Consider the following 15,489-nt stretch of genomic DNA (forward strand, 5'->3'; position numbering starts at 1 on the left):
TCCTTCCCCTCATTGTCATCTTGGTGGTTCAGGACACCTGAAGCAAGTCTGCCTTGATGAAAAGGACTGGCACAAATCTGAGGTCCATGTGACCGAATCCAACATTCAGGAGTCAGTTTGTACATCCCGACACAAATTTAGTCTCCTTCAGATCCTTTCACAACCACATGAGAAAAACTGGACCTCCTCTTTTTAATCCAAAGGCTTCTGCTGCAAACGAAGAAGAATCTGACCGGGTTGGGTTACTCTGGACTGAAATAGGAGGGACCGCAAGCGCTTCATCTTGAAAAAAACAAGCTGATTGGTTCTGTTTTCTCAGTCAATGATGTAATGCTTGCAATTAAAAGATCATTTCTCTGTTTTCCAATTTCAGTTTGTTTTTGTGACTTAGTAACATAGATCTGATAAAATACAGTGGTATAAAATTAAGTCTGATAAAATACAGTGGTATAAAATTAAGTCTGATAAAACACAGTGGTATAAAATTAAGACACAATAACCTAAATGTTGTGTTGAGGTGGCTGAGGTGAGTTTTATGTCTACATCCTTTTAAAATTACTTAGATTACAGGTTTTCTACGCAATACTGAATATGTTGTGAATGATGCAAAATGGATGAATACATGCAATTATTTTAAATTAAGAGTATTTTTTTATTTGCAAACCTGTACAGTACTACATCAAATAAAATTACCGAATTATATTAACCGGTGTTGGTGTGGAGTAAAAACCTCCTGATAAGAACTTTTCATCTGGGCAGTAGTTTCCTTATCTATTGTCCTAGACTATGTGTAAAATCTGTTCAAAGCTCAAAGACCAGGGTGGTGTATCAGTTATAGATCAGGGTGGTGTATCAGTTACACCCTCCAGGTTTCTGAGCTTTTATATCTATCCTGGGCTCTGATTTGCTAATATCATGTCACGTGGATTCTCTCATCCAATCAGAAGGTAGTTGGGTGGGTCAAAGGCAGGAAATGCGATATTTAACAACACATCTGAATGTTTGTACGTCTTCCCTCTTCCTCGTCTTATTTCTACTTCCTCCCACAGTTACAGCTCAATTCTTCAAGATAAATTGTATTGTAGCTGCTGGGTTATCTCAGTGTTTCACTGGTCGCTTTCTGCGCTGGGCTGTTCGGCAGAAATCTCACTTCCTGTAAAAGTCCTTAACTAGTTGTTTTTTGCACTCCAATCAAATGGCCTATCCAGGATATGGAGCTCCCGGCGGTGGATTCCCAGGAATGGTGAGAAAAACTTAACATCTAAGTGAATTAAGGTTAAAAAATGGATTATTATTGTTCTTCTGTCCCAAATCGGACATTTGACCCAAACAGTGCGGAAGTGATAAATTAGAAACAGCAGGACGCTGCTAGTGTTTAAAGAAATTATTTTATAAATCCCACAAAGCTGCAGGTATTTATTATTATTATTATTATTATTATTATTATTTAAATAGGTTTCTTTAATTTTGTGCATTTGCAAGTGATTATTTTTTTGTTTCTTAAATTAAGCTGATGTTTCTCCAACTAAAAGGTCTTGCATTAAACTCCAAAAGTTTCTTTTGATTCATCTTTATGTTCAATTGCAGTGATGACTCGTATTTATCTCCAGATGATTAAATATTTAATAAATTAACAAAATAATAAAAACTGACTGAAAAAAATCTAGTTGTCAAGGATAAATATATATATAACAAATTAACCTTTGAACTTTAAGTTCTTATTGAATGGTTGATTTGACTCACGATGTGTGTGCGACTTCATTATACTGACTTCATTGTATCTTTGAGGGTGAGGTAGGGTGGCGTACCTTCATGATAAGACGTCCTCCAATGAATCAGTCAATCATAATTCTTTACTTTAAATAAAAAGTCATTGTGGAAATGTTTTTCAATCAAAAAGAAAATAAAGCAGCTACAATGTTATTTCCATTTCTGCATCAATGCACATCTTCTTGCTCCTGGGCGATCCACTGACTGACTGAAATAGAGATTTTAGTTTTGAAATATGTAACAAACATAGCAGAGAAAGACCTAACGGCCTATATTGACTGGTCTGGTTGTCAACATAATTATTGTTTCAGTTTATCATAATAAAAGATTCAACCAGTGTGCTTTTTCTAATGGTTTGTAAATAAACGATGCATTTCTTATTTTGAGTGGTGGTGTTTTCTTTTGTTTATTTTTGAGTTTTAAAAAGAGATTCTCAGAGGATTTTATGACCTTTCCAATAATACAAAATATCAATCCATTTTAAAATTAGGATTGCTTTATAACCATGACATGCAGCTGTGGTTCTCTTGTAGGATTCAGTTAAATGATTTTCAACACTTTGAAATAACTTCCCCTGCTTTACATTGGCATTTCTCCCCAGAGTTAAGAAATTATTTAGCAACTATAGTGTAACAATCAGTGATTTAATCTTATGCTTTCCTTTTCTAGCCCCCTCAGCAACAAGATCCTCTGTACGGATTCTTTTCCCAGGTGGCTGGACAGGTGAGACAACGAGTTCTTTCAATATGATTCTGAATTGAAAACTGCAATGTGTTTCTGCATAACTATTTTAAGGAAGATGATGTCTGAAACCAGCACATGCTTCAGCAAAAAAAAAAAAAAAAATTAACAATACTGTGAATGTTTGTTGTTTCTTGTAAAGTGTCCTGCTTGATTTTCCTGTGTGTTCTTCCCTCCCTGCCAGGTTGTTATTGTAAATAAGAATTTGTTTTTAATAAAACTCAACTAGTTGAATAAATGTTAAATAAATAAAATCATGCATGTGACTGTGTTGTATGTTCTTCCATCTGTTTCTTGAAACCTCATCAGGATGGGCAGATCTCGGCGGATGAGCTGCAGCGCTGCCTCACGCAGTCCGGCATGTCTGGATCTTACCAACGTAGGAGGAAAACATTTTAGTGGACATACCCACTTAAATGAGTCTAAATTTGATTACTTATGGTCTTTTCGACTTTTTATGCTGACATATTGCAATTTATTTCCATTTTTGATTAAACATAAACTATTCCAGTTTGTGATAAAGCATAATCGGGTTAAAACCAAGGTTGTCACAAGCCGTTTTATGCCTTGTGACCATAAACAATAGGTAAAAAGAACTTGTGTTTTATTGTTAGCCTCTTTTAAAGCTTCCTGAATGATTCCTGAATAGGTTTGATAACATGTGCTTCTCCCTCTGCAGCTTTCAGCATGGAAAGCTGCAGACTGATGATTAACATGCTGGATGTATCCTTCATTATATGTAAACCACTTCACATTTGAGTAAAAATGTTCCATAAAATCTTTTTTAGGCTGCCACACATTTAATTGAGTTATTCTATAACATTATAGAGTAAATGGTTTATTTAAGACCCTCTAAATTTAATACCCAGCCTGTCAGGAAAGCAATGAATTGCATAGACCAGTGGTGCCCAAAGTCAGTCCTCTAGGGCCGGCATCCTGCATGTTTTAGTTCTCTCACTGGTGGTAGCAACATCCTTTTCAGCATGTCAGTGTTCTTCTTAGGCCTTCTAATGAGCCATCATTTGATCCAGGTGTGTTTTGTCAACATACAAGGTTCAAATTTGTCAACAATTGCAAAAAAATTAATATTTTATATACTTTCTATCCAAAACATATGACTATCATATCTGACTCTTTGTCAAAATGAATGCAAGATCCCATTTTAAATGAAGAAATATTACTTTTAACTTAAGTTGTGCCAAATTCTTGCCACATTTTGCACTTAAGTTCAAGCCGATTGCACAGAGTACTTCCTGCAGAGAGATGTGTTTTTCATCAACTCAGATATTCCTCTCACACACAGTCTCCATCTTTAACCACTTTAGTCTGTTAGTGGTTAGTGGGGGCAGGGATTTGTGTAGCTGGGTGAGTTGGACATCTGAGTAAAGCAACTTGTTTGTTTTCTTGTAGGAAACAAAACATTTAGAGACAAAAATATGTCTCATGCTCTGCTTTTAAAATTCTCTATGTAAGAGAAAAATGTACGCCTGAAGAAAAAGTAATGCAGTGAAGATACAGTTAATACCTTTTATTTGATTTGCTTTAAATCAAATAAAAATGTGTCAATTTTAGTCACACTTAAACCACAAGAGGTTTAGGAAATTCCAAGTAGGTAACTAACCACAACACCACCATACAAACTGCCTCAATAAACAAATAAACACCAATATTGCAAAAAATAATCAGCAGTGAAATGAACAAAATGGCTGCAAAAACAGTTAAAGTAGAATATCACACTCTGATGGACAGCTTACATGATAACATTATGTAATAATACTTCATATTCTGCTATTGCACTGGATATTAAATAATTTTAATTTTTTTAACAAATTGGGTTAAGAAAATACTTTAGCTGTCTGTGATAGGTATTTTCCTTTCGAACCTAAATAAAAGAAAGAACCACAGACAACGTATATGAATTTTATAGCCAAGCTTTTGCAAAAGGAGAAGGCTTTAAGAACTCCTGGGAGAAGGCTCTGAGAATCCTTCCTCCGAGGAATCCACAAAGCATTCTGAACTGCTCTCACATGAGCTCCTGTTTTTATTGTCAAAGGAGAACAGGCAAGAGGGCAGTCAGGAAAAACAACAGAGGTCGTAAAACTTCTAACCCAAACATCTAACAACCCAGGTCCAGATGTGATATCTGATCAAAGGTCTGAGCCCGGTTCAAATCTCGGTCAATACTGTCAAGAAAACAAAATACGACTGTTCACAGGTATTTACTAAATTAGGGGGTGTTCTTGCAAAAGGGCTGAGAAACTCAGTGTTATCTATTTCTCGTAAAGTTGAACAGACAGTAGTGACCTCCAGGTCATTTAAAGAAGAGAACACTTTAAACAGAAAATCACAAAGATCTATAGACTTAATGTGAACTAAAGTAAGAATAAAATGATAATACCAAAAAATCCCTAACATTCCCCCCTTTTATCATTTTATTAAGCAAAAGCTAAGCACAGAAAAGAAAAGAAAAGAAAAGAACCAATAAATGCAAGATTTTTTTTTTTTTTTTCTAATCTAAACACAGAAAATACACAATGAATATATGGAATATAATGCATTAACTGAAAAATAAAAGAAACAGTATACCCCAAATGCATCTTAAATCACGAACATCATCTATTGTCACATGTTCAGTGCAGGAGCCATTGAGCAAATGATTTAATCTGTTTATTAGGTATAGCACATCATCATATGTTCCTGTTTTCCTGTTTATCTTCATTTTTCTGGAAACCAGATGTAGTCCTCATCTGTGTCAGAGGTTACCCTGTCCATCTGATAGCTGATCAAAGCAGTGTTAAATGTCTTTAACATCATGCTACGAAGACTTGGAATGATGCAGGTTGTATAGAGACAGAATAGGATCAGTACAGTCATGATGGGTGTTCCAATCTTTAATAAAAAGGCTGCCACCAGGGTCCGGAGGTGAGCCAAGAAATAGAGTCAAAAGGCTGTGACCTCTGAGTTGCATCGTCCACATAGTCTTTAAGCTCTTCCCATTCATTCAGGGCATCATGTATAGTTCCTCCAGTTCCTGTTGATCTCAACATGGTCTCGAACTTCAGCTACTCCCACTGATGGGAATAGACTTTGGATACACTCTTCTCTGTCGCTCCAGATCCGGAATTTCCAAGGAACTCCAGTTTTTTTTTTAGTAAGGCCTCCCCACCTTTGGGCTGGGCTCTCGGCATGACATCTCTCCTAGTGCAGTAGCGTCCATGGCTATGAACGTCCTGGACCTTTTTCAGGAAAGTCACAGTCTGCCATTGTCCTGGATCCTCTGTTCCCTGGAATGATGGTGCTGCAGAAGGTGACTTTGACGTCCCCTGGTCTTGCTTCCGATGTTGAACTTCCTCATCTTTAGAAGAATAACTCTGGTACAGTTGCGGTCAGACTTCCATCTTTTGGAACAGGCAGTACTGATGTGGTTCGTCGCTTGGCAGTCGTCACAGTCAAAAATGTCTGCTTTCTTGTCACAGGAGGTGTAGATTTTTTGTTTCACAGGTTCTATGGAGCTGTCCCCAGAAAGGTGGTGCCATTATACACACAGACACCAAGGGCTCCTGCTTAAGACTAACCAAAATAATTACTTCTGGTAGTCAGAGGTCTATCTGTGGCAGATGTATGGTGTCACTTGGGTGTGTGCTTGTTTCCATGTCTTAGACCACAGTTATGTGTTGGTCCCATTTTCTTCATATGCAGTTCTATTCATCAGTTGCCACCACAAATAGGGGCTGTAATCTTGTGAATGAGTCTGGGGGAAGGATGTGTCTGCTTCTCTCCTTATCTTGTTGAGGGTGAGACAGCCCCCACTCCAACACAATAAACATGCTGCAGTCACAGCACAGCAGGGATTCCACCTGGCTTGTGAGAGTCCCATTGCTGCTCAGATTACAGAGATGTCAGAATTTCTAGGCTAAAAGAGTGAGGATCTGTTGAATTCTTCTGCTGGCGTTGAGACAAAACACATCTATACAGTGAATTCCCTGTGTAGCCAGATCTTCCCCATCACTCAATCTAGAAGTCTAACACTCTCTGTACCGTACAGTGACTGAGATGTATCCATCTGGGTCTTTCAGCAATATTTACAGCAGTTGGTGTGGTTATCAGCACTTGGAATGGTCCCTCCCACAGTGGGCTGGCCCAGCTCTTCCTTTCTCTGACAAGCCAGTCTCCTGGCTTGATGGGAGGGGCTTTCTGTGGGAGAGTAAAGGCAGAGGGCAGTAAATTTGCATTTGACACCTCTTTCTGCTTTAGCGTCCTGATCATGTACTCTGTCAATTTTTTCTCCACATCTGCTTTCTGCAAATCTGCAGAAAACATTGGCAAGCTGTATGGTCTTTCATGAATTATTTCAAATGGTTAATCCTTCTTGTGTGAGTGTAATTCTTATTTACATCTTTACCAAATCTAAGTATTTGTTTCCATACATTTCTTAATCTACTTTTTATTATAAAAAGGTAGTGGTATGCCATGTGATGGAATAACAGTTTTACAAATAGCTTTAGCTACTGTCAAAGCATCTGCGTGCTTTGCTGGGACTATTTCAACCCATTTAGAAAAAGCATCAATCATTAACAAACAATATTTATATGGTCCGCTTTGTGTAAGTTCACTAAAATCCATATGCATTGTCTGGAATTGATAAGAAGGTTTAGGGAAACTTCCTCTTTTTGGTCTCATGTTTCCCTGAGGATTGTTTTTAACACAAAGAGGTCATGTAGTACTATACAGCACTAAAAAAAAGTTTTAAGTAAGAATTTGATTTTTTTTTTTTTTTGATTCATTTCATTTTAATCCGTGATTCATTTCATTTTAATAATCATTCCTCCCAGTTGACACATTGACAATATCCATGTGTCAAAATTGCAACTGCCTTACAGGGATTGTGGTAGGAAGGTTTGTCTATGTGGAAGTTGTCAAATTCATCAAGGTGGAACACTTCTGCTCTACTCCTGTCAGATGGCACAACCCAGAGTTGGCTCGTCTGCAGAACATTTCCTTACTCTTTCAAAAAAAAATGACCTTCCCAAAATTAAACAAAAATCTCAAATCCTCTAATTCAGTATTTCCTTATGAATTTAATAATCATCAATCAATCAAACCTAGATTCAAAGTTTTAAACTTTAGTCTAGAAAATATTATTCTTATTCACAATCATCAGTTTGGAGTATCCAGTTATTTGACATCTAAGTTTATTTTTACCTCACATTCCAATCCAGCTGACAATTTATTATCTAAATATTAAATAACCAATAATTTGATCAGTTACTCAGTTCTTGAGTATAGTTTGTTTGTGCTCTTAATCACATTCATTTTCATCAGTGCAAAATGACACAAACAGAAACATAAAAATCTATTAGATTTTCAGTCAGTTAACAAATTTTCAGTCTACTTTCACTGTTTTCCTTTGCTCAAATTATTATCAAATTTTCTGACGTTTTAAGAATTTTTCCAATATTTCTTAATAACATTTTTAATTTGTTAACATTTATCTCTAGTTGTCAGAATCCTGTTGTAGGCAACGTGCACATTTTAAAGGAGCTACATGTGTTAGAATCCAGCAGTAACTGATTTTCCTGCTGCTGTAACACTTCACCCAATTCAATAAAATGTAGATTCATTAAAAAATTTAACTCTACATTGACTGTGCAACAAATATTTAATGGTCTACAAACACTGCAGCATCAATTATTTATTATTTTTAGTTTTAACACTTAGAGATATTTTAATTTTAAATCCAAACTAGCATGTCCTTTAAAAAAGGAAAAAGGAAATTTTGCAAATAATTATTAGCTTAAAATCTTTGATGATTTTTAGTTGGTGTAATTTAGTGGCATAAGTTTTTGCTAGTTCTTTGCTGAACTTTCAATGATTGCAGTTTTCCCTTCACGGTTTCCCAACCTTTGGCTCGTGGACCCTAAAAGGATCCTTAGCAGTGGTCCTGCTGTTCAGGACTCAGAGTTAACAGGGACAAACTGAGAGAATTTGTCTATCATTGAACATAAAAGCCTCTAAGACTTCCTCTTCTGGCTAGATAATTTGTGTGCAGGGTTAGCAAGCAAATCTTCAATGCAATAACAGTGTATGACAGCTGTGTGTGTGATACACTTATCTTTGGATTTCTCCTTTCTGTTTCACTTCTCCCTCCTCCTCCCAGTGCTGGCGTCGCTGGGGTGTAATCCTCCCTCCTCCCTCCTACTCTCTCTGCAGTTTCCTGTCAGTCCAACTGGCTCTGGTGTTGGATCTTGAGTTGTCCAAACTGTCCCTCTGTCAATGTCCAAACAGTTCACAAATAAAACAAGCATCAAATAGTTCAGTTTGTTGTCTTTGTCTCAGAAGTACGTTATCTTTTCCTTCTCCACGCTGATGTCAGGGAGTAGATCAGCAGAGGTTGTAAGAGTTCAGTTGCATCCAAACACAAGAATGTAATTTCAGTCCAATGTCCAGCAGGACACCATACAAGAGTTTGCTCAATGGCAGTTCCCAGGTGTCAAGGAATTAAAATCAGCAGATACTTCAGTGTCTGGAGGTGATAGAACTCTTCTTTGTCTTCTTGATTGCCGTCATTAGCTAGTGACGAAAGAGGGACATCATCTCGGCCATGGCAAGACAGGTTTGAGTTGAGGTCAGAGGTTAGACGCACCACAGCGAGGCTCAGACAGAGGAAAAGGAAAGAAGCAAATAGGAGTTTATTAGTTTGTTATTCCTTTATATATATATTTTCTCTCTTTTGATTGTATAGTTTTAGCCACTTAGTACCCAACATCGTTTATATGTTATAAACATAAATCATTTAAAACACATATAAACATGAAACATGTTAAAACCCATAGTCTCTTTCATCCTTTGCCATGTTTAATTTTAAAATGTAGAATGTAAGTTAATTTACATTTAAATTAACTTAGTCTGTGTAATCATTTTATCAGAGATCAATGAATTACCTTAAGTTTATTGATCCTAATGCTGAATCTGTGAAGCCAGCGAGCAGCCCTCCTCTCATTTGGAATTTAAGTGAGATATGAGGCTGGATAAAGTCCAGGTCGGTACCAAACTCTGATCGCTGACACCTCTAGACATACAGCCAAAGGATCATAGCACCAAGTGGGTGTTTTAATCTTTTATAATTATTCTACCCAGTAATCAATATATTTAAAAACATTGTTCTCTGAGAAAAATTTTCTTTTCCTTTTTTTTTTTATTGTTTCATTCCATTTCTCATCAAAATTGTTTTTGCACATAATCATCCTGTGAATCATTTAGGATGTTCATTGTTACATGCAACTGATTATAGTTCATTTCTGTTTCAGGCGAGTCCAGCTGTCCTCGAGCTTCTCTAAGAAGCTTTCTTGGGACATGAGGATTGTCAGCTGACTTTAGATCTTATGAACAGTAGATTTTTCATCCTTGTGAATTGTATACAGATCTGAATGTTTTAGTCTGACAGCTCTCATGCCATCTTGTACAGGGACTACTGCCATCCCTAATTTTGTCATTAGGTCTCTACCTAACAGATTTATTGGACACTTAAGTGACATTACAACAGAAGCTTTTACTTTAATTCCTGTTTCAGGATCTTTAAAATATATGCTTTTTGACATATATTCCCTATATGTTTGACCATCGGCAGATTTCACCCAAATGGACTTATTTGTGGGGTTTACACCTTCTATTTTAGTTTTTAGAACTGTTTTGCATGCATCAGTGTCCATAGAAATTCAACTTTTTCCCCACAAACAATCAGTGTGATATAAGGTTTTTCTTTTAATGCATTTAACATATCCCAAGCTGCACATACATCCACTATTTCATCAATTTGATCTGGTGTTAAGTTTTGTTTGGTTGTGGAAGAAAACTTTATGCTGAGGAGTTATACTTTTGTTTTCCATCTGCCACCCTTCCGATGATTTATTTTGTTTTCTGGGCAATGTCTAGCCCAGTGGCCAAAATGGCCACAATTCCAACATCCATCTGGACGTTGTGGTTTTTGTTTTTGTTTCTTGTTTAGTTCCTGACAAATGACTGTAATTTGCCCTTTTACAGACATTTGTTCTAACTTTCTGATATTAAGAAGTGCACTCGGCTGACTATCTACCGAGTTTGTTAATACTGAGACAAGGGCAGACGAATCTGCCGCAGCGGTCGGTGGAGGAGCAGTCGGCCGTACCTGCTCTCCCCGTCCCACTGAAGCATTCCGTCCATCACTGTCTTCTGCCTTACAAATAAGTTATTTGATTCTACAAGACTAGTATCGCGTGCTCTCTCAGAGAAAGTGCTGTAAGTCAGCGCTCAGTGCCTCCTGAAAAACAGGCTTCTACTTGGAGCTGAGCTCCAAGCGGTTTTTCACTTTGGATTCTAATTCCGAAGGCAGAGAGTTTTACTCCCAGAGAGAGAAACACCATTCACTCCTTCATGCACACACAGCAACAAAACAGCAAACAAAACACCCATAGCAGCACAGCAAATAACAAACTTTCTATCTACGTGAGGACTTTCCCTTAAGAGGCGTTCTCTAATTAAGGGGCTCTAAGAGCCTATCCTTTTGCCTTTAGTTGAAACTCTCTGTCAACTGGGACTCTAACCCTTCATTATTCTTTAGTCAAATTAAAATGTTAATATTTGACAAGGACTCAAACCTGTATTTCTTTAGTCAAATTAATATTTGACAAGGACTCAAACCTGTATTTCTTTAGTCAAATTAATATTTGACAAGGACTCAAACCTGTATTTCTTTAGTCAAATTAATATTTGACAAGGACTCAAACCTATATGACTTAAAATTCACCTACGTTTCTGTAGTTTTCGGGTTGTCCAGTCGGATCTCGTCACTCCGCCGTTGGCAGACAAAGTCGGATACGTCGCTGGCCCAGTGAAGAATTTGCTTCCTGGGTTTTCCTTTCCAGGTTAAATTGACTCTGGCCGTGCACGGATTCAGCACGTCTTCCTCTGCCTGTCAGCGAGGGAGGTGAGAGATCCCGGGTTTCGGCACCAAAATGATAGGTATTTTCCTTTCGAACCTAAATAAAAGAAAGAACCACAGACAACGTATATGAATTTTATAGCCAAGCTTTTGCAAAAGGAGAAGGCTTTAAGAACTCCTGGGAGAAGGCTCTGAGAATCCTTCCTCCGAGGAATCCACAAAGCATTCTGAACTGCTCTCACATGAGCTCCTGTTTTTATTGTCAAAGGAGAACAGGCAAGAGGGCAGTCAGGAAAAACAACAGAGGTCGTAAAACTTCTAACCCAAACATCTAACAACCCAGGTCCAGATGTGATATCTGATCAAAGGTCTGAGCCCGGTTCAAATCTCGGTCAATACTGTCAAGAAAACAAAATACGACTGTTCACAGGTATTTACTAAATTAGGGGGTGTTCTTGCAAAAGGGCTGAGAAACTCAGTGTTATCTATTTCTCGTAAAGTTGAACAGACAGTAGTGACCTCCAGGTCATTTAAAGAAGAGAACACTTTAAACAGAAAATCACAAAGATCTATAGACTTAATGTGAACTAAAGTAAGAATAAAATGATAATACCAAAAAATCCCTAACAGTCTGTTTACCTCAACCTTAAGATGATCAACTGTGAATGCTTTGATTTATAGTTAGGATGAAGAATTATACCAGTTTTCACAATATATTTCTGAAAAGTGTCTACAGAAATCAGAGCTTTTTATGGTTTTGTTTTTGGGGAAAATTCTCACAAAAGTATTTTCTCTTCTTTGCAGTTTCCTAATCCCTTGTCTGGTTGTATACAACACCACAATGCATCAAATTAACATGTTTCATCTGTAAAATTAGTCTCGAGTGAAGTTAATCTCTTCAGTTGTGTGAGGTCCTTGACTGAAAATGCTCTCAGAGGGACATGTCTGGAACGATGGGCTTTGCCGAGTTCAAGGATCTGTGCCAGGCCCTGAACGGCTGGAAAGCCACCTTTTCATCCTTCGATCGGGACCACAGCGGCACAGTGGAGGGCCATGAGCTGCAGCAGGCCATCACTACCATGGGTATGGACTGATTTTAACTATTTTTATTGTTTTCGACTCTTCAAAACAACTTTATTACGTTTGCTAAAATTAAGACTATGTTGGAATTTCTCTTAATTGACGTTGCATCGTGACATTATCTTCATTGTAGACAAAGTCACTCTGTCACAGTTTGGATGAATGATTTTTTTTACCCTGCGTGTTTTTACAGGCTACAATCTAAGCCCTCAGGCCATGAACTGCATCATGAAGCGCTACAGCAACCATGGCAAGATTCCTTTTGATGAGTTTGTGAGCTGCTGTGTGAGACTCCGTGCTCTGACTGGTGAGTTGAGCTGGTATGAAAACAAAAACCCTAACAATACCGTTTCTACGTTTCCTAAAAACATGACAATGCGCAGATATAAAATATGTACAGCAGAAAAATGGGTGCATGTTTATCTTTGCTCATTTTAGGACCAGTTTGGTTGAGTTTGTGAAATCCTCTGCGCTCACACGTCTGAACCTGCATGTATTTTAATACTTTGTTCCAGGAAATAAACTGAACTAAAATTGACATTGATATTCAGTAGTGTAGGATTTTAGTTATGATGTTTTCTTTGTGGATCATATATTTAAAGAATGATTTATTTTCATCAGTTTACTTTCTACATGAGATGAGCTGATTGCATAATGTGCTTTAGGCTGCAAGGTGGTCTAACTGCAGTTTCCTTAATATTATTTGGGGGCTTAATAACATCAAAATAATGGGTTTGTGGTTTCGTGTTTAACGCTGTTAGTTTCTGACAGTTTAAACCACAAATGTGATGGAAATTTTTTGTGGTTTGGAAAATATGACTTGTTAAATCTGTGGCGTACCTCGAAACTGAAAATCTGTCAATTGCTTCCCAACATCAGTTTCAATTTGCTGAGACATTTTATCAAATCATCTGATCTAACTTCTTAATTTTGAAGAAAACCAGTTTTAGTTTGATTTCATTTCACATCCTCTGCTGAAATCTTCCTCTGGGTAGAGACCAAGACGATGGGTGGACATCGGAACCTACATATTGACTTGGACTGCATAAAGTATATCTTAAAATCAGATCAGCCAACTGCTACCTTAAAAATGTTGCCAGGAATGAAAGGCTTTCTTTTGAAACAAGATCCAGAAAAACTGGTTTCTGCTTTTATTTTAGTAGGGCCTTTTATTATCTCCATATCTCTGCAAAAAGCTGCTCATTCAAATTGCTGCTGCCAGAGTCCTGACCAACATCAAGAAAATGGAGCACAGCAATCTTTAAATCACTACACTGCCTAAATGTTTATTAGGGAGATTTAAATATCTAATAAGGGATAAAATTATATTTTATCAGCTTTGTTAGCATTTTGTTTTTAATTAGTGTTGTATGGTTCATTTTTTATTCAATGAACATTTATTTTATGTATTTCTTGTCTCAGTGTAACACTTCTAATTGCTTTGGTTTAAATTTTTGCACTTTTTGTGTTTTTTAGATCAATTCCGAAGGAGGGACACGACCCACAGTGGAAATGCCTCTTTCCAGTACGATGATGTAAGTTTATGCAAAAGTAAATTTACTGTTTTAGTTTGTGGAAGCTTAACGGATTGGTTAGGGACCAGATTAGTACTGTCAATAAAGGTCAAAGTTTACACATTGGGTTCAGATGGTGAGAATCAAAACACATCTGGACCTTTTGCCTGGTCCAGATGTGAAGATACACCAGACCCTCTTGTCCCAGTTTTGACTTCAACAGATTTTTTTTTACAAATTTCAAATTAAAGATCTGTGGCTTCTATTTGGATTTAAACATCAGATTTGTGCACGTCAACATATTGGCCATATGTCAGCTGGTTTATTAACACAAGAATTAAAAATGTCCTTCGCAATATGTCCGCAATCTTCCTTTTCTTTTATTTGAAAAAAACATGATAAATATTTAGCTCTCTTTTGCTTAGCAGGTCAGCTAGTTGCAGAATATTGTCAAAACATGATTTTTAAAAAAAATTAGAATTAGTAGAAATTATTTACTGTTGGACGATTAATAGTGGCATATTAACTCTGGTCATATCTCTGTCTCTGCAGTTTATCCAGGTCACCATGAGCGTCTGAAAAAGACACATTTTTCCTGTGAGGACCTGCTTACCTTCTAACACTTTTATATCATTTGCTTCTTCTTGAATTGTATTTGTTTTTTGTAAAAAAGAAACTAAAAAAACAGGGTCCAAATGTCACAGTTCATTCCAAGTGGACAATTTTAAAGCCATTTTAAGCCTAATAGAGGAAGGAGAAATGTACTAACATCCCTATAGCATGAAAGTACTTGCAGTCTTAACACAGTAATTGCTCTCACTGTTTGCTTTCTACCACATCATGTTAGCCCTTGCATTATGAAATTAATAAAACATTATGAAGTCTGATTGTTTTCACTTTTTTATTGTGGAATCGGTGTGATTGTTTTCTACAGCTTACTAAGTCTGAACATTTGCAGTATGATGCAGGTGGATTAATGCAGAAAAAGTCGTGACAAATTAATCTACAAAAATGGAACTAGGTAAATATTACACAAAACCTTTTTTCCTCTTTTTTTTTTATTCCAGCTTTCAAAATCGAGTTTTTGTTTAACATGTGTACATGAACATACAGTTACTAACATTTATAACTAACATTTATATGAATGGTGTCAGCTTCCATTTAGTTAAACATTTGGTTGTAAAGCTTATTTTAAAGGTGCTCCTGTTTGTAGATGTCAAACTATTTTATTTGAAGTCAAACCTTCTGGGAAAGAATAATCATTTTCAAAATTATCTCCCCTTTATTTTAAATAGAATTACCAATAGAAATAATTATACACTGGGTTATGATATAAATGAATGGATTATCTCTACTTTCTGTTATCCTAATTTTGTTTTTTGTGTGATGAAGAGCTTAAGTCATAAGAGTTTTCAGTAATATTAGTGTCTGGAGAGCTGATGTATGAAGTTGTTTTATGAATGAATT

General features: G+C 36.7%; 1 protein-coding gene across 1 annotated transcript; it reads left to right on the forward strand.

The window, feature by feature from the left end:
- Positions 1-963: 963 nt before the first annotated feature.
- Positions 964-14,909, forward strand: sri (sorcin). Its single transcript, XM_032559029.1, has 8 exons — positions 964-1,243; positions 2,440-2,493; positions 2,821-2,890; positions 3,191-3,234; positions 12,364-12,511; positions 12,702-12,815; positions 13,985-14,043; positions 14,575-14,909. Exons 1-8 carry the CDS (start codon positions 1,196-1,198, stop codon positions 14,599-14,601), a joined length of 564 nt encoding a protein of 187 aa, XP_032414920.1. The 5' UTR covers positions 964-1,195; the 3' UTR covers positions 14,602-14,909.
- The last annotated feature ends 580 nt before the right edge of the window (positions 14,910-15,489 follow it).

This window comes from Xiphophorus hellerii, chromosome 3 (genome assembly GCF_003331165.1).
Source record: "Xiphophorus hellerii strain 12219 chromosome 3, Xiphophorus_hellerii-4.1, whole genome shotgun sequence".
Classification (NCBI taxonomy): Eukaryota; Metazoa; Chordata; class Actinopteri; order Cyprinodontiformes; family Poeciliidae; genus Xiphophorus; species Xiphophorus hellerii.